The sequence below is a fragment of the Maniola jurtina genome, chromosome 21, assembly GCF_905333055.1.
Source record: "Maniola jurtina chromosome 21, ilManJurt1.1, whole genome shotgun sequence".
NCBI classification, from domain to species: Eukaryota; Metazoa; Arthropoda; class Insecta; order Lepidoptera; family Nymphalidae; genus Maniola; species Maniola jurtina.
The window spans coordinates 4,688,511-4,711,094 of record NC_060049.1 but is presented as its reverse complement, the minus strand read 5'-3'; the positions used below and the strand labels follow the sequence as shown (position 1 = coordinate 4,711,094).

Sequence of the window (22,584 nt, the reverse complement as noted above, 5' to 3'; positions counted from 1 at the left end):
ACTTGCTCGTAAGCTGCTACTTTACAAAATATAGGATTTCATTATAGATAACTGTAACATAATCGTGTCCTTACTGGCCCCACGCCAGCGATTTCCAAGAGAACTTTAATGGTTTTTTTTTATAAGTACATTTTATTTTTTCAAACACTTTTTTAATTTGTTTTTAAATAAATATTTTTGATTTATTTTTCTTTTTTTATTTATTAATTTCTTTTTATCTTTTTGTTTTATTTTTATATATTTTTTCATTATTTTTTACTAAGTATTTTTTACTACTTACTTTTTTATTAATATATTTTTTCATCTTTTATTTACTTAAAAGCAGTTACAGCACAAGCTTCTTTATTTGGATAGAGCGAAATAATTGCGAAAAACCAAAATAAAGAATTGCGCGGGCGGACCCGTCTAGTGCACCTTAACAAAGGCAAATCTAGATTTTCGACCTATAAACCTACCTATAGCTATCTAGTGAGAATTTTCACTATATACGCAACTTGAGTCCAGCGCGCGGCTCCATACAACTCGTCATTTTCTTTTATAGTTAACCTAGAGGAGGATAGGAATTAGGAGGAGTAATAAAACACAAATCGATTGTAAAAGAAAATCGTATATTTCCAGTCCGCTCACTCCCATGGGCTACAGCGCGAGCGGCATGGTGGGAGACACGGCGGTGTGCGAGGCCGGGGACTCGGAGCTGTGCAAGGGCGGCTTCCTCGGCTACCCGCGCTACGAGCTGCCCTACCGCCAGCCGCACCCCTACGCCAACCACGGCTACCAGCACGAACCCGCATCGCCTCCACCGGGTTAGTATTAGGGGCACACATAGGTATTACGCGCTTTCCCACACAAACTTATTACGTTGTTTCCGTCATCCGTGGAAACAGTTCCATCCGTCAACGAGTTATCGCTTCCTTGAAGCGTGTTTAGTCAACAGTAAGTATCTAATGGCTGAAGTCCTGTCTCCGTCCGGTTGGAAACGCAAGGGCTGAAGACGCGCCCTTCCTTGCAGGGAGTCTTCTTCTCTGGCATTCAGTCGTTACAGAAGGCATACCAAGTTCTTAAATTTAAAGTGGTCGTAACACAAGGCGTCGCTATAGTTCTTATATCAATAAGTTAATAAATAATTGTCCAAAACAAGGCACCCCTAATTTCTTAGATTTAACATGGTCGTACCTATGTTCCCAAGGCGCCCCAAGTTCTTGGATTTAATATATTCGTATTAGAAAAGGCCCCGTTCTTTCAATTGAAAATGACTCGTTTTACCCTAGGCACCCCCAATTCGTAGATTTTACCTGGCCATCTTTAGTTCTTATTTTCTGCTAATAGTGCCCACTGCCATGTACTTACCTACCTATACTTACTCCTTCGTCTTGGTTGTTCCAGAACTCGGCGGTCTCCTAGGCGCAGGCGTGTCGGTCCCCCTGGCGGTCCCCGGGCAGGACTCCCAGCAGTACTGGTCGCGTCTCCAGTGACCCTGGTGGCACTAGGCGCCATACATTATACCTACACCACTTTAACCGAACTACCCGCCAAACATGATCAAATAATATACCTTAATTAGTACGTGTTTCTATTATTTTCTGTTAAAGTGTATGAGACGGGTCTGCCCGCGAAATTCAAATTTAATTTGGTTTTTCACAATTTGTACATCAATACGACAAAGTAGGCTTATGGCATTCTAATTCCGACAATGGCAGTATCATGTTCACAGGATTACATAAAAATCTTTACATAAAAGTGTTCAGTTTAAGACATTAGTCAAAATAATGAGTTTGACATGGGTTACTCGTAGGTACAAGGGGTCACGCACACATTTACACCTATAATAAACCGATCGGGCACCACCGTTGTGGGCAGTGGGTATGCCCACAACCCTAATAGACTTGTGACGTCACACTTTCATGGTCTATCGTATTCGGTGTTCGATAGTGTATGGAACTATGCCCTGTACAAAAAATACCTACCTATTTTGTCAACATTTCCTTTGTCTGAATGCACTATATCAATCATGAGCGAGTTCATTCCTCCGGCTAGCACTTGGCCGATTTTTGGGTGGCTGTGACAACCTTTTTAGGGTTCCATTCCTCAAAAGGAAAAACGGAACCCTTATAGGATCACTTTGTTGTCTGTCTGTCTGTCAAGAAACCTATAGGGACCCGTTGACCTAGAATCATGAAATTTGGTAGGTAGGTAGGTCTTATAGCACAAGTACAGGAATAAATCTGAAAAACGCGAATTTGTGGTTACATCATTTCAAAAAAAAATTAAAATGTGTTTCAATTTTCAAAGTAAGATAACTATACCAAGTGGGGTAGCATAGATGGGCTTTACCTGTACATCCTAAAACAGATTTTTATTTATTTTTATGTTTGATAGTTTTTGATTTATCGTGAAAAATGTTGGAAAAAAATACCCGAGTACGGAACCCTCAGTGCGCGAGTCTAACTCGCACTTGGCCGGTTTTTTTTTAGGGCTGGATTACTTTTGTTTATTCCACTCACGCATACTTGCAGCGCAACCAGTGCAGTGCTTCAACCGTTTCTTAGCAACAAGTAATCCACCCTCTTTTATTCGTCCATGGTCTGGTCTAAGAAACTATGACCTCAACAAATCGCTCGAATAAGAACTAACTTCACACACTAAACAGGTCAGTAATTAAGAGAACTCAATAATTATTAGAAACAATATATTATAGAACTGGTAGGTATAAAGAATGAACATATCGACATATCCAATGCCACAAACAGGAACGCGAGCACAAAATGAAGGCTCAAATGTAATTATTGTAAATTAGATTATTTCATTCAATTTCTAAGTATTTACTTGTACATTAGGTTATACGTTAACGAATTTGGTTTACGTATTCGTTCAAGGTAACAACCAAATATTTTACAGGACAGGGCTGTCAAAAACATAGTAAATACTTTATAGAATTTCATTTTTAGGTTGTTTTCTGGAGAATACCATTAAAATGGTACGCGAAGGTACCTACTTACTTTTTTAAATCATTGTTTTTTAGATTAAGTAGGTAAATCACAATCAATTTTATTATTCTGCATTTTAGAAAACTTTTTTTACGTACACATTATAATTTATTCTTTATATATTTTTGTAGGTAGATACTCTAATAGATTATGTTAAACCAGCATCCTATGAATAATGTTGAATGAAATAATTTAATCATAACATTAAGTAATTGTATGAAAGTGTAATAAATAAGTGTTACATTATATTTTATATTCTTCATTTTGTAGTGTTATTTAAGCTAGATATAAGTCAATTTATGTATATTTGTTGTAAATGTTTCTAAATTAAATTAAGAACAAAACGCTTCACACAGTGAAAGATGATGAAAGTGAATAGAAATCTATCCTTCTCATATTTTTGCTTTATTTAGTTTTGCGCTAGCCCGTTAAAATGGAATAATTGTGCAGTTCCAATCTTCAATCATTACACTTTGTCGCTGTTTCATTATGTAAATAAAATTCTTAAACTTTGACTGTTTATTATTGTGATCCTTACATAAATAATTATAAAGTTGTAAACAAAATTTCAATTTTTACTCTGTAATTACTACAAGTCCACTACAATTAAGAAAATGATTAAGTGAAGCTAAATTTCAATTATTTAGGGTATATTCGTTTCGAATTTATTAATATTAGACGTAATCTGTATATTATTGTGACTTATAAAATATGTGAATAACTTGTGTGATGTCGATAATGCATATTAATGATTGCATTGTAATTATAATAATACAATTTTGGATCAAAATACCAGTCTTTCTTTCATTTCATTCCTTCATTCTTTCTTTCAATTTTGATATTTTTGACAACCCTAACCCCGTTTAATAAATTACTTACTACAATTATTTCATTGTCGAATAAAACAAAATCTAAATCGAAATTAATATAATTAAAGCTCTTTGATTATTTAACAGAAAATTTGTCTTAGATCAAAAATAAATGAAAACTTAATAGTTTTTCGATAATCATGTCGTCAACAATAAAAAACAAAACATTATAAGTAGGGAGGTGAATTAATTTCCATAACTTGGTATCTTTAGTGCGCGACAGATTGAGATGGCAATCGAGGTATGAGGCAGGGGGACGCCCCGGTTGCCATCTCAACCAGTCGAGTATTATACCCACTTGGTTGACGTCTTTCGCTTACAAAGAACAAAGCTTTACTCTATAAATCAAAACAAAAATCTGTGACAAAGCTATTTTAAAATACATAGATGACACGTTTGTGATGAAAGTTTAAAGATAAAAAATTGACACACAGACACAAAGGCGATAAGTTACTTCTGATTAAAGAAAATGCCTTTAAATTAGATACGTATAAGTATTTGAGCTCAGACATAAAAAAACGAGATAGAAAGATACAGGGCCCGATAGTTTTCAAGTTTAATAAAAAAAACTTGACAAAGTTATATCTGCCAATTCAATGCTAACGCACAATGAGGCTAGTTCTGGTGTACCTACTAGTAGTACTATGTACTATTATATTACAAAGCTGTGATAGCCTAGTGGTTAGGACGTCCTCCTCCCTCCTAATCGGACGTCGGGGGTTCGATCCCGGTCACGCATGCACCTCTAGCTTTTCAGAGTTAGGCAGGTTTTAATTAAATATCACTTGTTTTAACGGTGAAGGAAAACATCATGAGGGAACCTGCATACCTGAGTTCTCCATAATGTTCCTAAAGGTGTGTGAAGTCTGCCAATCCGCACCTGGCCGGTGTGGTAGACTACGGCCACGCCCCTTCTCACTCTGAGAGGAGACCCGTGCTCTGTAGTGAGCCACCCAATGGGTTGATCACGATGATTAAATATTATATTGCTATCGCCTTCGTAATGCTCCCTATGGAAAAGGATAGCATTAGACTTAGACTAGTCAAGTCAGTCCAAAAGTTGTGTACAGAATTAACCACATTATGTTATCTACTAGGCACCCTGGCCTGAACCAATTTCCAGTATCTTCAAAACATAAGGTCTACAAATTATCCTATGAAATATTTTAGATTTGTACTTTCACTGCGCTTAAATTTAATACGTAGTCCGTTATACTAACGAGTGTTCGAACACTCACGAACAAGAAGCCACTTTTAAACTAAAACACAATTTGGATCATAACTCCTCATCTAAATAAGCGTCGATATCGTTCAGCACATTTGTGCCTACGCTTTCGTTTCTGTTCAAATTCTTCTGACAACTTGCCACTACATCTGGCACGTTCTTAGCTAAATCCAAATCGAGATCCGAAGCTGTGATCACACTATCGTCCTTATCCTCACAAAGATCAACAATGTCAACGGGATCACCCATTTTAGCCGAATCTACATCTATTACTTCATCATCTATAATTATATCTGTAGTAGATATATCTGTGCTCACTTCACGAATTTCCATACCAACAAATTGAACTTCTGTATCTGAGTCATCGTCGTTTTTACTGCAAAACTCTGTATCCTCATCCTTACTCTCACTGATAGATTTAGTCGCACTCCTATTCCTAACCAATCTAGGTTTAGGTATTTGTTCCACAATTTTAATTCTTTTAAATTCATAGCAATTGTCTACTAGCTCGTCTTCTCGAATGTCGTAAATGTCGCTCAGTTCGGACAGAGTTCGTTTTCTACTATTCGCATCTTCAGGCCTCTTTGCTTCAACTTTCGCTTGACTAGGCTGCGCCGGCGCATTTTGGTCAAGCTTCTTATACACGATAGAGTTGCTCCTAACAACTTTGATGATTTTATTCCCCGAGGTGGTGAGCGATTCGTGCGTCGATAGCTTTCTTTTTCGATTCAAGTTTAATGTTATAGGAGTCGTGTGTATCACAGCTTCGGAAATTTTCTTCCTCGCCCTGATTTCGTCTAAGGATAACACTTTGAAATCTAAAGAATTTCGTGCCTCCGATTGTTTTTTACCTGCGATCTCATCGAGGGACAACCTATCGTATTTTGTCGCTAGGTTTGTTCTGACGATTTTGCGTTCGTTAGCGACCGGCTCGGCCGGCGGGAGGGAGTCGTAGCTGTAGAAGGCCGCGGCTTCCGCTTGAATCTTCTCCAACAGAAGGAGCTCTTGGGACTTGCTGCGCGCAATGGTCTGCGCCTCGTCGGCAGACGCGGTTTTGGTGGGCGTGGAGGAGGGCGCGCTTTCGTTATCCGACTCTGCAAGAACACACCGACCGCTTAGTAAGTTATACTCTCGCGCATGATTTTCGTAATTAGTTTTGATACGACCACGGTTGCTAGCGGTGTGTTCTTGTTAGTCAGATCTGAAAGCGTCCCGGGGTGGACGGTCAAAAATAATTACAAAAATCATATTATTATGAAACGTATTTATTTGCTCGTTGATAAAGTAACACAATTTGATTAAAAACAAAGCCAAACTACATTCTTCTCCAATACCGGCCCCTATATCGGATCGAGAGTTATTTATTAGCTTAAATGAACGGCCGCAAACACACTCATACTACTATTAAACGTATCCATGAAACTCTTATAAACCGTAAGACTAAGATTAACATAACAACAACCCCGTATAATGCAAACAAGAATTTAGCTCGAGCATAAATTATGAAACGAATGTTTCTCAATGAAGAAAAATCTCGCGTTCTTAATTTCTTTCTGTAGAAAATTAAACATCGCGAACTTATTTATTACCCTAGTCCTTCGCATTAGCATTAATACAGCCTTCCCTCAGAAATTCTTTTATTGTAATGTAAGGCTTGAATTCCATACGTTGCGTCGGTCGCATACCAGTAGCTACCGAGGCAAGCGACCGACGTCAGCGTCAGGATTTCAAGCCAGGTATGGTTCTAAAGCGAAGGTATATAAGAATTTAAACCAAAAAATGTAAAATTTTACATGGACGATACGAGATTTTTCCTTCGTACATGTTTCGTTTCGTCTTGCTAATTCCGCATATAAATCCTGTCATAATAGCTACAATACGGCACTCCTTTTTTAATTTAATGGATTTAAATAAAATATCATAGAAATAGTTATATCAAAAGTGCTTCAATCACAATAACCTGAACCGAGTGTCAATCAAGTGTACAAACACGTCACTAAAATTGGCGTAAATCTCTCAAATGACGCCATTGGGATTGTCCAAACAATTTGTCATATTTACGTCAACCAAATTATACGACGCGTTTGTGTATTACAGTTTTAGCGCCATATCTCATAAGGACACCATTGGTTGTGTAACCAAGCGGACACCAGCCACCACTGCTGTTCCAAGTTGAAATCTATTATAGAGCGCACTTTGACTTTGCTTAGACTTAAGTTTCAGTTAAAACGAGACAGATTTACGCCAGCGGTATAACGCTGTCTCGTTTCAACAGTGTCATAAGTCTGAGCAAAGTCAAAGTGCGCTCTATAGATCTCAGCCCAATTGAGAAAGTGTCCTAACACTCAGGCGCTAGAGTCCTTTTGATATACTATTAATGTGAATCAATAATTTTCCCATAATATTCTATTTGCCTCCAACAATTTTAATCTCCCTTTCAACAAAACCTTAGTTACTAAAATATTAATAACCACGTAGCTATTGCTTAGGTATATATTTTTTTGCTCTAATTTGAAATACATTAGTCGTTTTTATTAACATGCCACTAGTATTTCTGCCAATAGTGGTATTTTTTCTTTCAAAAGTGCATGTACGTATTCCAAATGCAAAGAGCATTATTATGAATTCACCTAAACTTCCAACTAAAATAACACTTGCAAATATAAATATAAGTTAAAAAGTTGCAGCAAAGACTACAATAGATAATAGACCAAAAACTACCCTTTTCTAGTCCATTCGAAAAACAAAATATTTAAACATATTTCATGCGAACGTAACTTAAAATCTTTTTTCTTCTACAAATCGAGTAAATATTTTTTTTATTATTAAATGAAGAATTAACCTAATTAAAAACCTGTAATATACATAAAACTCTTATACAGGTACGAGCGAAACCAATATTAAAATAATAAAAATAGCTGTTTAGTTTAAAAATAAACGAATAGTGCTTTGTACTAACAATATTTTTTTTACAAGAAAAATAAATATACGTAAGAGAGAACACGTTTATTACGATTTACATTTCATAAAACACCGCACCGAAGGTTCCGTACCTCTGAAGGATACGTGTAATTATTTTTTTGCTTACAAAATCTCCAACTGCAAATATAATTGTAATCGCAAACTTTAATGTGATATAACTATAAATGGTTTCAGATTTTTCCTTTTGATTGTGCTATAAGACATTGCTTCTTGTCTTTAAAGCTTGGATTTGACTCGCTCCAGCAATACACGGCGCTGCAAATGCTTGTATACAGTATGGCATATTATTGTAAATTGAATATATACTTGAAAAGAGCAACCGCCGAGTTTCTTGCTGGTTCTTCTCGGTAGGAACGGCATTCCGAACCAGTGGTCGATTTTTTTGACGATTCAAAAGCACTTGTAAAAGTTTAATTGAATAAAAACATTTTGAATTTTGAATTTTTGAAAAAATGATTTTAGGTCAACGGGAAGTACGCTATAAGTTTGGATTCCCTTGCGAGTGTCAAAATATGCGGCATAAACGTATTGACAGAGAAACAGACAACGAAGTGATCCTATAAGCATTATTTTTCCTTTTTAAGTACGGAACCCTACAACATGCTTTTTGTTACATTGTTAATATAGTGATATAAGTTAAAATTAATATAGTTCATTTCCATTTCATTTCAAAACGGAACATGGTTTATAAGTTAACAATTGAATATTAATTCATTAATAAAATCTTAAAATCAATTTTAGACTTGCCTTTACACTAATTAAGAAAAATCTGTTAAAAATATGCTCAAAAATAGCATAATATTATTATGTAAATGACTAAAGAGCGTAAATTTGATTCGCTCCGATTTACAATAATGAAAAGAATAGCTTCGAATAGACGGGTTCGTAAAGCATCGTCTCTGTCACTCATACTTATGTGACTTTGTGTCAGGATGAAATCTGTAGAGCGCACTTTGACTTTGCTCAACTAGAGACACTGTTAAAACGAGACAGCTTTATACCGGTGGCATAGATCTGTCTCGTTTTAACTGAAACTTAAGTCTAAGCAAAGTCAAAGTGTGCTCTATAGATTTCAACCTACCAATCGATGCGTGAATATTTCCTGCCTGGTACTGCACATTAACTTGATGATTCAAGCGCACTTATAGTTTTTTTTTGTCATTCCAATAAAATATAAGGTACAAAATGTAAGCAAGCAAAAATCGCAATAAGCGAAATCGTCATAAGCGTGTTCCGCTTTTAATTTTCAACTTTAAACGTTTAAAATTTTCTTTCACGGGTGCAATTTTAAATTCACGAGTCTTATACTTCGTTATTTATAAAATAAGATATAGAAAATTCACACTTATCTAAAAACTATCCGCCACCAAATAGTTCATTTAATATTGATATTATAGTTCCGTACATAAATAACATAATGACTAGGCAAACCGTGGACCCTAAACAAACTTTTTTTTTTCTTCCGTTCCATGTTTTATTGCAGTTCTTTTTTTTAATATAGGAACTTTGCACATAGCAAAAATATTAAAAAAATTCAAGTCTAGTTCGCTACTCATACCAAAGTGCTATTATTGTATTGGTAGTCGGAAGCATTAAGGTCAACACTGACCAACACCGCACCGCTCAAGCACAGCACACAGTACGTGGTTTAAGGTGCATGCCGTCTCATGCAAGTCTGCCCGCGAAATTCAAATTTAATTTGGTTTTTCTGCAATTTGTAAATTAATACGACAAAGTAGGCTTATGGCATTCTAATTCCGACAGTGGCAGTATCATCTCCACAGGATTACATAAAAATCTTAAACTTGAAAATGTTCAGTTTAAGAAATTAGTTAAAATAATGTGTTTGGCGTGAGCTACTCACAAATTAGTCGATACAATAACTAATTTCTTACGCTGGACCCTTTCAAGTAAAGATTTTTATATGAACCTGTGAGGATGATACTGACATTGGCGCAATTAAAGTGCCATAAGCCTACATTGTCGTATTAAATTTACAAATTGCGAAAAACCAAATTAACTGTGAATTTCGCGGGCAGACCCGTCGCTTGCCCCTTAAGTCAATGCACGCTCTACAGATCTCAGCCTTAACTACACACCACGGGATCGCGAGCAAAATGCTCGGTTAATTTAGAAGTGTCTATAAACCGCAAAAGCTCGTACGCCTCTTGAAAATGTGGAGTTTAATTTGTACTAATATAAGGCAAATAGCGGGTATATACCACGATCAATATGTCGATTTTAAATTATCGATATTTCAACGCGCTTGCTGCTACTGGGACTCATGCAACTGGGTCAAAATATCGATAAAATAGTTTTACCTATATACAGGAAATAGTGGTACGCACCTGCTATTCACATTATTAACTGAAACACGAAATAAATCTAACATCATTACTTTAACTCGCCTTCTGTAGATTTTCAATTACAAGAAAATATGTAGGATAGCACGGCGTAAGGATGCTTTACCGACTTCGAAAAATGTATTTAAAGAACAATTCATAAAGTCCACTTTTGATTGACGATCTGTGTGCTGTCCATAAGCAGTATAGCATAGTCAGTGAAAGCTACTATCAGATATTTTCATGAACCGCTCTAAGCTATCACTCGCTCGATATTTTTTTATTAATATAGGTATTTACTTTAAATCTCCTAAATTGTTAATACGATCTTAAGCGATATAATTTTTCATAACAGAATTCACTGTACCACAAAACTTTTAACTATTTTTTTTTGTTCATTATATTAAGGTGAATCATCACTGTAATTATTTTCAATCTCATTTTTCATATAAGGAACGTCGCTATGCGAAATAATCCAATTTTCAGTCGCTAAAATTTGAGAAATCCTCAAGCATATAAATATCTACCCGCTTTAATAATAAAGTTAGTCGTTTAAAAGGCAGTGCTTTAATTCAGTTAACAATTCCTATTGCGTTTAAATGATATGCAAACGATATTAGAAATGGTATGACCACTATGCTTGTGATAATACGTGTGAATAGAAAGCATAAGCCAAAAGGTATAAAAATCTAAATTGCAGTCTTTTGGACTTCAGTCCGCCCGGTTAAGTCGCGCAAAATATATTCCTAACTCAAGGGAATAAAATTCTATTTAGAATTTTCTACTATATCTAGTTTCTGAGCCTCTAGCTAAACACTGTGTTTCAAAATGTATAAATAAATACATGTGACCTTAAGTACAAGGATAATTCACCTTAACATATTTCTGTGATACAACGAATTCGACCATTAAATCTAAACACTTTTTTTTTTAATTTTCTCATTACTATCTAATCACGGTGCGAAATGTAATACGAGGGGGTATCAGTGAATATATACTGGGGTACCCCCAAAACTCCTATACTAACCAACCTTAGACTCATAACGCATAGAAGTCTAGAAAAAGTTGTACTCAAAAGTGAAATATAAAACCAAGCCATACCTCTTTATTGTTTGCAATAATATTTATTGCTATTTCGGTTATATACAAAACCTTAATTGGACAGATCTAAAAGTATTGCCATCCTCTTCTACAAGGAATTTTGTGACAAAGATGGCGACAGTACTTTTAGGCTGAGATCTACCATTACAGCGCACTTTGAATTTGCTCAGACTTATAAAATTCAAACGAGACAAAATGTGAGATACAAATCTGTCTAGTTTCAACTATGTCAAAATACGCTTTAAAGAATTTCAGCTTTAATCTTGGCAATACATTTAAGGTTTTGTGTAAAACTGAATCAGCGCTAATGTATTATTGGTATTTTCTTAACTATTTTGGCGTTCTCTTAAAGACTTATATAATAACAAATAATAATATACAAAAGCAAGTTAAAAACCACGCCATTTATAGCTTGGTTGGTTCTTGCTTCACTTCGAATGAGGATACTTGCAACTTCTATATGTTATTATTCTAAGACACTAACATACAAACAATTTAAAGGCGTAAAGCTGTTTTTTTTTCTTTTTTTTTTCTTCACTTACAATAATGAGTTAATATTCGTGTATATATATTTTTATTTGTATTTTCACATATTTAAACCTATTTTTATTATGTACTTTACTATCAAAGACATGGATTATATCAACATCTATTAAAAAAGTTTAAGTTTCGAATTCATATTTTATAGATCGCTTGCTAAAGCCGTGCCCAGACTGACTGAAAGCGAATCTTGATATATCCATCGCAGCGCATAGGCCGTGCAGTTTCCATAATATCATATTATAGACGGCGTAAACATTGCTAACATTCGTAAGGTAAGATAAATCCGCACCGCTCAAGCACAACACATTTATCGTTCAAATGTGTGTTTTATTTCGTGTGCCATAGATATATTTTTCATTGACAAGAAAATATTATACGACAAGCACTTTTACCGCGCGGTAATTTAATTAGCTTGAGTGGTGCGGTTGAATCTTATCAGACCTTAGGTCTGAATACTTCCCACGCTGATGTCAGTCGTGTACTATTAGTAGCGTGTCAGCGTTTAGCATTCCAATGTATGCCGCGACCGACATCAGTATAAGAATTCAAGCCTTAAGACTGGTTTTTTTCTCACTACATTTCGTCGAGGCTGGCGTTCTCTAACATGTAGCGAGTCAGAACTGACCAATTAGCATATAGGTTGAAATCTATAGGGCACACTTTGACGTTGCATAGATGTAAGTTTCAGTTAAAACGAGACAGATTTATGCGAGCGGTATAACGCTGTCCCGTTTTAACAGTATTTTTAGTCTGAGCAAAGTCAAAGTGCGTTCTATAGATCTCAGCCTTAAGAACGCTTCATAGTATTCCATAAAGCGTGTATGGCTGCACACATCTCAGCGCTATCGCTTCATAGTAGTTCATTATAATATATACTGATCTGTCAGCGCCGACGGTCAGCGTGAGGAGAAAATAAGCCTAACCTATTCGCAAGTCAATCAGGACACGATATGATCTAATTCGAAACGACGAATCGTTATATAATTTAGTTAATATAGTAAATCTAAAAACAAGAGCTAAAGATATGAACTCTAATTAGCTAAGATATGAAAGAAAGAAAAATGTACACTAAAATTTATTGCACATACAAAAATACCGACTTCGCATTTCATATATATATTGAGAGTCGGGAGAGAGAGAGAGCAAAATATGTATACTCTACGGACTCTACTGCAAACATTAAAATTGTAAAGGATGGAATATTATACCTATCCACTTTTATACTCTGTCCATTGTACTATTTACTATTTGATATTTGATATATAAATTGAAGCTTAAATACTTAACTGCTATTTAAAACTTAGGGTCATCACCCACCGCGACTTTTGGTCGCGATACAGCCACAAAAGTCGCGATACAGTAGCGATGTATCGCTGGCCCATGTATCTTTCCCCGCAATTTTGTATCGCTTCTGTAGCGATTCAGAATCGCGTTCAAGATACACTCTCTTGTATCGCTCAAAAAGTCGCACTGTTGCCTTGCTAGTCATAGTAATAATGAAGTTAAATACAACTTTAATTTTTAATGACGTGATTGTGGTATTTTGTTCATCATAAAGGCAAAAAACGTCTCCTTTGAAGAGCATTCAATTAAATTGGCTTTTTGTATCACAACATATTATGGATTCAATAATAAATCAATTTTATAATAGCTTAATTTCATCCTTTCGAGTATCAATAGTATAATAAAATTGTCTCTTTCTATGCCACTTACTATAAAGACATGCTTTCACAGTTTCGTTCAGTTTATTAAAAAAGTGAAAATGTCAAATAGTTTATCTGGCTTCTGAAGGTCTACCTTTTGAACCTATAAATAGTAAATAGCACAATAGATAGGGTTTAAAACTATTAAAACCAAAAATCAAAACAAAAAGCCGCCTCTCTTCTGTGGCAACATAAAACATTGCTCTTCTATACGTTAGTAAAACATATCATGGATCCAGCCAGTAAGTGGCGAACATACCCATATCATAGGCGAAAAGGCAGTGCCTATCTTAAAATACTAGGTTTGAATAAAATTATTAAACAAAAAAATCTAAAAAACATTTTCAATACTTATATCATATAATTAAAACCCCGTGTAGATTGAGGTTCAGCTTAGAACAACCACTTTCAAAACAAATGGTTTTCATTTTGTCGTACACAAAACTTAAGGTGCAAACGCATTAGTGTGGAGTGTCGTAACGTGACAGGAGGCGGTCGAAATCATACATTTTGTAGACGACGTGCACTCTAGTGAATCGTGGGCCGTGGTGGTTCGCTTCAATTGTTGAATCATGACACCGAATTGTGTTGTACCACAACACAATAATCTGGTTCCACACAGAAAAACATGCTCAACGAGCAAGCTTCATACTGATCGCTCTTCACTCACGCTGCGACAACCCAAATACGATGGAACCCCTAGTCTTCATGACTATGATAAGTCTTTGAGTGTCGTGGCTTGCGACTTTTTGCGTCCGATGTCGGTGTTGGTATCCGCGACAAACGATAAGACAGTGAGTTGCTTAACAGCTTTGATAGTTCTAATAAGTGATTTTGTGAAGAGTTGATAATAAAAAGAATAGGCGGTTGTGTTTGTTGTGGGCTCTTCTCAGACCTGGGCGCGTTTGGAACCCTCGTTGGCTTAGTTTTAAGTTTACGTAATTAATTATCATCACTAAATCATCTTACAAATCTAGCAATTCTGACCATCAAAAAGTGTACAATTGTATCTACTTTGAATAAATAATTTTGAGTTTGAGTTTTAGTTTGATCATAGACTGTCACGAGTTCGCGAGTGTAGAACGGGCTTATGAAAATTCGATGTGTAAAGGAGGCTTAAGCAAAGCAATGCACATCTGAATTTCATTGAATGAACTTAAACACCGAGATTACACTATAATATATACGTACGTGGAAATCATGCAAGTGACAACGTACTGCGTCCAGTATGGCCATGCTTTTCACACTATTATTAGCGAATAGGAATGACAAGATCCTTAAAAATTTTTTGAATAAATTAATTTTATTTTATTTCATTTTAAAAAATCACGCTTTAAATGCATGACACAACAAAATTCATTAATAAATTAGTAAGGTCAATAGTCATTTTAATAATTCAACTTTAGTTTTGTGTACAACAAACATGTACCAATTCATGGTTATTTCTAACGAATAAAAAAAATGAGGGATCCATTTTTTCCACCTACCCTCACTAATATCCCTGGGCATGCCACCGCTCAATACATTATAATCATTCCCTTACATTGAACTGAATCCAGTGTTAAAAACCGGGAACTATAATTGACTAATAAATAAAATAATGAAAAAAAATTCAATTCCATTTTAACTATCTGGCTCCCTGGTGGGCAGACTGGAAAATGTATATAACCCTTCCCAGGGGCTATAGACTTGTGCCATAAACGGCAAGTTAGTCGCGAAAGGCAAAATCAAATGTATAGAAATACATCTTTCTCTTTAACGGTTCTACAGACTGAAGTTGTGGCCCCTTTTATATGTTTCTATACATTTGTTTTCCGCGCTTATGTGTAAACCCCGTGGCCCTGAGGTGCTTTGTGCAAAATTAAAACCTAGTAAATGACATCTTTTCAAACCCCTTCCATGTACTTATAAATTAGTACGTAATCATATAACTTCAAAAATATCAGAGGCTACAGGATTAAATTTAAAAAAAAAAACAACTAGTAAACATAAAATGATCAAACTACAATCATTTTATATACTACAAACAAAAACTAATAAAATGCGCATCATTATTCATGCAATTTTGAATGAATCCCCTGAGGTCAGTAATAAAGCTAGTTATTACAATACACAGCGGAATACCCGATATATTATTCCAGTACTGTTTGTCACTTACTATGTTTTAATTTTGAAACATCAAACATTTCATTTTACAGTAAGGTAAAGAAAAATAAATAAGTGTTGTATATGTTGTTGACAATGTTTCGTTTACGTTTTAAAAGACAATTTTCCAGCCTGCATTTTACGTAAAACGCAAAACGTAAATAAAGAACGTCCTTAGTAATTAAAAAATAAATAATATTTCTAATGCTATATTCACACTTGTATATTATCTTGCACTGTGCAGACACATTATAGTGCCAACATTACCGCACTAGTGTTATAATTTAAATGGAAACTTCTAAAAACATAAGAGTAAGGGGCAGTCAATGAATATTGCATTAAGTAAGACATCGTGATAATGATCAAAGGCTCAAGGCATATCAACTAACAGTCGAAGCGCAGCAACGCGTCTCATCTAAAATGATTAAACTGAATTTTAACTCCACACATTCACACTTCTTTTTTTCATTTTGTTTACATTGAAAAGACGCGTCGCGTCGCTAGACTACGTTAATGTGTCTTGAGCATCAGGTATTTCTTAAACAATACAATCACGATTACACTTCAATAAAATTATTGACCAGATATTTATTAAAAGTATCCTTCCATTGAGTTGTAAATCAGTTGAAGAATATTAAATTTAATCAGTACAAAGAATGGCACTACAATATGCATACTTCCTAACCTGTACTTTTCTTGCAATAAAATTAAGACCCTCATACACATTGGACAACGCGCTTGGCTAATGCATTCGGCAAACGTGTATAGTGCCAATTGGTGTATATTTTGGCCAGTTTGCAGACTTTGATAGGTTTTCAGATATAAGGGACAGGATGTTGTAAAGACAATATGTATGGCGCTTTATCGAACGAAAATAGCGCGCGGTGGGCGCTTGTTGTAATTCGTTCCATAGAAGTCCATACATTTTGTCTTTCTTGCTATAATAAGTCCCTAAGAACATTGACGCAATCCGCAACCCACATTGCGAATTGTACAAGTTGGCCGACACTCGCCAAACACATTGGTCTAATGTGCACTGGAGCCATTATAGTTTATGCACGAGAACACACAAATGTAAACGTAGCCAACTACATCTGTTTAGTAATATAAGTAATTATTATATTATACTTTTCATCGTGTTACTTGCATTGGCACTCGCTAAAACAAAAGTCGAAATTCCGTCGGCAAAAACACTTGACACAATAATATTTTGCCAATTTTTCAAATATAAATTCTAATGACAGAATATCAGTGCCTAATACACAATAGCATTTTACTAAAGCGTCGTGTTACTCTTTAGTATTTAGTATAGTAGTGAGCGGTCAAAAAGATTAACATTATGTCTTAATACTACGCACGCTCACTGCTAGAAGAAATAGTTCTCACTAAAATTACACAGAAACAAACTAATATCCATGTTTTTTTTATCAGTAAGAGGATTTTCCACTATTAGATCCTCACATAAAAAACAACCTAGAATTTTTCTTTTAAATATTTATCTATCCAATAGCTTGGCGTAAATATTAATCTCTAATACGGATTGCTTTCTGTGGAAATATGTTGTCCAAAAGAACTATTGCTTCATCGAAATATTTTAACACAACCATTTATATTTACGAATTTTGACAACATATTTAATATTACAACCCAAGTGCTATAATGTGCTTTATAGCCATGTAATTTTTTTCTTGTATAATTTAAATGAGAACTCTAACTTCCTCTGTAATATTTTAGTGAGCGGTCTCACACATCACTGAATTTCAAAACCGCATCACAAAGTCCAGTTTTCACTTTGGTTTTAAATATAGTCCTCAGTGAGGGAGACCGCAAGCCCCGTCACGATTTGAGAGAATAATAAACATTATTGCACGCTTCAACTTTATAAACTGTTAAATCACCGTAATTTAATAGAAAAATGTATAGTGAATAGAGATACATAATTTATGACACAGTAATTTTGGATTACGCTTTCAATGTGTGAATCAAATCTAATTTTTTTTAATGAATATTTATTGTGATTATGGATAATGGGCGATACCTAGAAAGACGCAGTGTGCTTGAATTAGCAGCTTTGACAGTTACAATAAAATTAATAAAATGTTAAGGCTTAGTTTCTGACGCACCTTGCTTATATCTGGTGGGTATCGGACCCAATATCTGAGTTCTTCTTCTCTCTGGGCTGGTTTCCGCACTTAAACGTTTCCGTCTGAGTTATGAGTCTAACTTTACGTAATAGCTACGTTTTCCCGTAAGTAAATCACTACACTTGACAGATTTACTCACAGTTAACTTGAAAAGTTTCTAGTGTCTCAGTAGAGAGCTGTACCAGCGGTCTAACATACAATGGGCACATAACTTCTATGTATGGAAACAGATCTACTGAGACGATAGATTTTGCTGTCAGTTTTGCCAGTCATGCTTGACTACCATCCTACCCACCTAATACGATGGCTGAATGTTTGTATGACAAAAAATTTGACAATTCTATGCTCCACCAGTTATGACATCAGTAAGAGATGATAAAGTTAGCATTAGTCATAAACTAATGCTAATATAGAAGGTGGCGGTGAGCGGGTGGATGAGGAAGGCGGAGAGCCGTGTTTGGTGGCGCGCTCGTGGAAAGGCCTATGTCCAGCAGTGGACGCATACAGGCTGATAGAATGGAATGGAATGCTAAATCTATCATCTAATGACTGAAAACAGACCTCAAGGAAAAAATGAAACATATTGTCTCACCAATATAGCAATAAGTGAATCAATCGTTGAAGCGTCTCTCAAATCGCGGGTGCAGGGCTTAGTACATGTAATTTCAGTAGAGCCGCATACCTTCCTCGAAGTTGACGACGAGCGGGTCGACGGGTAGCGAGGCGTAGGGCGCGGGCTCGTGGTGCGCCACCACGCGGCGCGGCAGCAGCTCGCCGCCGCCCGGCAGCACGCCGAGGATTGCCGAGTCGAGGACCAGGGGCGGGCCTGCCGTAACATGTTTCAAATGTAAAACCCACGATCCATACTCATTTTTAGGGTTCCGTACCTCAAACAAAAAAAAGGAACCCTTATAGGATCACTTTGTTGTCTGTTTGTCTGTCTGTTCGTCTGTCAAGAAACCTATAGGGTACTTCCCGTTGACCTAGAATCATGAAATTTGGTAGGTAGGTAGGTCTTATAGCACAAGTACAGGAATAAATCTGAAAACCGCGAATTTGTGGTTACATCATTAAAAAAAAAATTGTTTCAATTTTCAAAATAAGATAACTATACCAAGTGGGGTATCATATGAAACGGCTTTACCTGTACATCCTAAAACAGATTTTTATTTATTTTTATGTATAATAGTTTTTCATTTATCATGCAAATGTTGGAAAAAATACCTGAGTACAGAACCCTCAGTGCGCGATTCTGACTCGCACTTGGCCGATTTTAAGTGTTGAGTTTCTGTTGGACGTTTTTTGTTGCTTTATGGCCGAATCGAGAAACGATCTATCTCTCAATTCTTTGGCGAATGGTTTCGAAATGTTAAAAACATAAAAAAAAAATGACTTACGTTGTGTTTACAATTTAAGCGACGATATGGTATGTTTTATGGCACTAGTGCGGCAATTACCTTGTTGTCTCTGTTGCTGCCAAAGCAGCGGCACGGGGGCGGGCGCAGGCGGTGGCACGGCGGACACCGGCACTCCCGCGCTCATCGGCATTCCTGCCTCCACTGCCTCGGGCATGCTGTTCATAGGGTTGGCCTACAACAAACAAATATTCTATTAGTAAACTGCATAATTCGCCCTAGCTTTGTTTGAGTAGAATTTGAAAGTCGATGATGCTTCTTACGCCACAGCCTGGCTGATTCTACCTGTAGAAGTCAAAGTTTTTAACAAAAAGATACATACACTGACTACAGGCGTTGGCTGGCTTGGCGCAATGCCATCAGTGCGAGCATCGGGATTCTTATGCATGAAGGGGCAGTGCTTCTTCCGGCAGCCGCCTGGCTGGTTCTCCCAGTAGCAAGCTATTTGCTTGCGATTTTTCTGTAAAAAAAAAACAATTTAAATAAATATTCATCATCATCAACCCATCTTTGGCGCACTACTAAGCGCGGTATCTTCTCAGACTTCAGTCAACATTGGCCAAATGTGGATTAGCAGACTTCACACACCTTTGAGGAAATTATGGAGAACTTTCAGGCAGTCCTCACAATATTTGCCTTCACCATTAAAGCAAATGAAATTTAATTGCATAAAATGCACATAACTCCGAAAAGTTAGAGGAACAAACCATGGACCTTAAAATTTCATTTTTTTTTGGTGAGTTCAGCACAAATTCTCATTTACTTGGTAGCACAACATTCCTGCCTGCCAAATTTCATGATTCTAGGTCAACGGGGAGTGTCCTATAGGTTTTGGTTCCCTTGAATAAAACAGATAGACATATAATTAATTCTATAAGGATTTCTTTTTATCCTACTGTGGCAAAGCCAAAAGGAAGGGTTATTATAATATGATTTTAGCAGTCTATGAATGTATTTTCCATTTGAAATATGAAACCCTAAAATCAGAAAAAGCATGAATATTCAGAACATGCTTTTAAGACAATAGTTGATATTTAGTACAGGACAGCATGTTATTAAGATATTGTAAGCATTATAATAATTTATAACTCATAAATATTATCTTTATTATTATCATACAAGCAATAATAAACCGAAAAGATCTGGTTATTCCCAGTGATATAATAAATACTGTTTCATATTGATAAGCAAACATGTTCTTAGTACCAATTTCCTGTTGGATAAAACTTTAATCCTTTTGAACTAATAATTTGGGAATTTATTTTACGAAAAAGTGTGAGTTGAACTTATGTGGAAATAAATAAATAAATAAAGGTTTATTCAGCTCTCATATACAGAATCACACACAAAAACAAAAAAAAAAAAAAAACAAGAATAACAACAAAGATAAAATCAAACTCGAATATAAATCAAACTCAAAACTAGAAAACACCATTATCCTATTGCTGTGTCTGTGAGCTAAAAGGGCTCTGCCTCAGCAAGATGCTGCAGTATTTGACTACTGCAGCGCTGATTTTCAGGCAGAGCCCTGGTGTCACGACCTGACAACGAAACAGTGCATCTGCATATTAGATTTAATCACAGATATAAAAAGCAACCAAAAAAGAAAAAAGAATTATTAGTAACTAGGGTAGAAAAGATATTATATATATATTATCATTTATTGTATATACATATATATATGTATGTATACATATATATGGAATGAGAATTTTTTAGTGTGAAAGTGTAAAACTCAAGAATTAAAGCAATATAAATGTCTGAATCTACATACCCTAAGCTCCATATGGCGTAGTTTGCAGCATTTATCCATGCATTTGCCTTGCTGCCATGCAGTGCACATTGTTTCACAGCCCAGAGCTGAGGGCTCATGGCGAAAAATACAGTTATCCCCCTAAAATACAAATTCAAATTAAAGATAATTCTTTTCTGCAGTATCTAATCACTAAAATATAATATTAAAAAACATTTCTCTAATTAATTTGATCGTTGATAGTTTGATAACAAACTTGTGGTCGTATTATTTAGCTATCTGCTGATTGAGGGTTGTTACACAATTGACAAAACTTCGATAGGTATATAAACAAAATACGGGACTTGTTATGTAAAAATATTCGCAGCTATATCTTTGCTGTAGGACATGTGAAAACGTTGAATAGAAGTTATCGTACCTTGGTGCATGTGGAATAGTAATAGAAATAGCAATCGTTAAATTTCCTCGGCGACTCCATCGTTTGATCGGTTACCCGGGGCCTGCAAAAGCCGTAAGGTAATCAGAATTTCGTCACAACAAATCACACTACAGCTGACATGAAACAAGACAATTATCTTGTAGAATTCTAGAATAATTCACTCAAAAGATACTCATTGAGAGCCACAAAACTAAAATATTTTTCAGTTTGACAGAAGATAAAAGCATGTCGCGGTTAAAACAATTCGCTTAAAAATACAATGTCTCAATATTCAGGCAGTGAATTTTTACTCACCCTGTAATAGTTAAACTAAAAATTAATTAAATTAACAACTAATAACTACACAACACCACTATCTAACAGAAAAATAATATGAACGTCACAATTAGAATGAAAATGTAGTATGGCGGACATGTGGCGGAAGGCGAACTTTCATTTCATTTTGAAATCAAAAGATCACCAAAAGATCTTGATTTGTTGTTTGTTGTCTATTACCTACCATAGAGAAATGAGGCTGGGGTCTGGAGGCGGGGGGGTTGATTGCCGTAGTTTGACAGTGACTGTGTGACGCAATCCCCTTTGATTGGCTAACACCGAACGTCATAGGATATAAAGTTCTTTCGCTATTGGCTAAAATGCAAAGAATCCCGTGTACAGTCCGACAAGGCTCTCTTGGCGCGTGGCCAAAATTGGAACTAACGCCGCCATCTTGTGAAGTGTCATGCTGCCCCCTTGTATGTGGTGTTGCTAAGTAAAAAATCTGAAATTCACTATTTTTTTTAATAATTCAAGCATAATAATTATGTCTGCATCTTATAGCTATATTTAGAAATAGGTAGTTAACTACATATAGCATTTGAGCAGGTAACCATGATAAGTTGCAAATCCATGGCATATTAATGGTTTCTATTATTCTTTTTCGATGTGGAAACAGGAATG

The 22,584-nt window shown here is 35.7% G+C and overlaps 2 protein-coding genes and 1 long non-coding RNA gene across 5 annotated transcripts in view; 2 read left to right on the top strand and 1 right to left on the bottom strand.

The window, feature by feature from the left end:
- Positions 1-1,654, top strand: part of LOC123876286 (paired box protein Pax-6-like) — a 67,965-nt gene extending 66,311 nt beyond the window's left edge. For both annotated transcript variants that reach the window (XM_045922492.1, XM_045922491.1), the window contains exons 9-10: positions 619-803; positions 1,384-1,654. In XM_045922492.1, coding sequence (XP_045778448.1) covers positions 619-803; positions 1,384-1,472 — 274 coding nt within the window. In that variant the 3' untranslated portion in view covers positions 1,473-1,654. The remainder of the gene's footprint in view (positions 1-618; positions 804-1,383) is intronic.
- LOC123876285 (zinc finger CCCH domain-containing protein 11A-like) lies at positions 290-22,129 on the bottom strand. Of its 2 annotated transcripts, XR_006798303.1 has the most exons (8): positions 21,940-22,129; positions 21,625-21,706; positions 21,228-21,347; positions 19,776-19,913; positions 19,496-19,628; positions 18,721-18,864; positions 4,948-6,172; positions 290-304 (listed from the first exon to the last, which is right to left on the bottom strand). XR_006798303.1 is itself a non-coding variant. In XM_045922490.1 (7 exons), the coding sequence occupies exons 2-7, from the start codon at positions 21,682-21,684 to the stop codon at positions 5,130-5,132; spliced, it is 1,638 nt and encodes a 545-aa protein (XP_045778446.1). In that variant the 5' UTR covers positions 21,685-21,706; positions 21,940-22,129; the 3' UTR covers positions 3,897-5,129. The 2 variants fall into 2 exon arrangements, 1 of the variants encoding a protein (XP_045778446.1); XM_045922490.1 differs by lacking the exon at positions 290-304 and having other exon boundaries at positions 3,897-6,172.
- Positions 10,033-14,361, top strand: LOC123876290. The gene is made up of 2 exons (XR_006798304.1): positions 10,033-11,220; positions 11,260-14,361. It is a non-coding gene; the product is annotated as an uncharacterized LOC123876290 (long non-coding RNA).
- Positions 22,130-22,584: the final 455 nt, after the last annotated feature.

Coding starts and splice junctions, on each gene's coding strand:
- LOC123876285 (XM_045922490.1), bottom strand. CDS start 21,684: ATGGAGTCGCCGAGGAAATTTAACGATTGCTATTTCTATTACTATTCC. Junction 18,865..19,495: donor GCAGCAACAGAGACAACAAG/GTAATTGCCGCA, acceptor ATGTTACGGCAG/GCCCGCCCCTGGTCCTCGAC. Junction 6,173..18,720: donor CGTCGTCAACTTCGAGGAAG/GTATGCGGCTCT, acceptor GTGTTCTTGCAG/AGTCGGATAACGAAAGCGCG.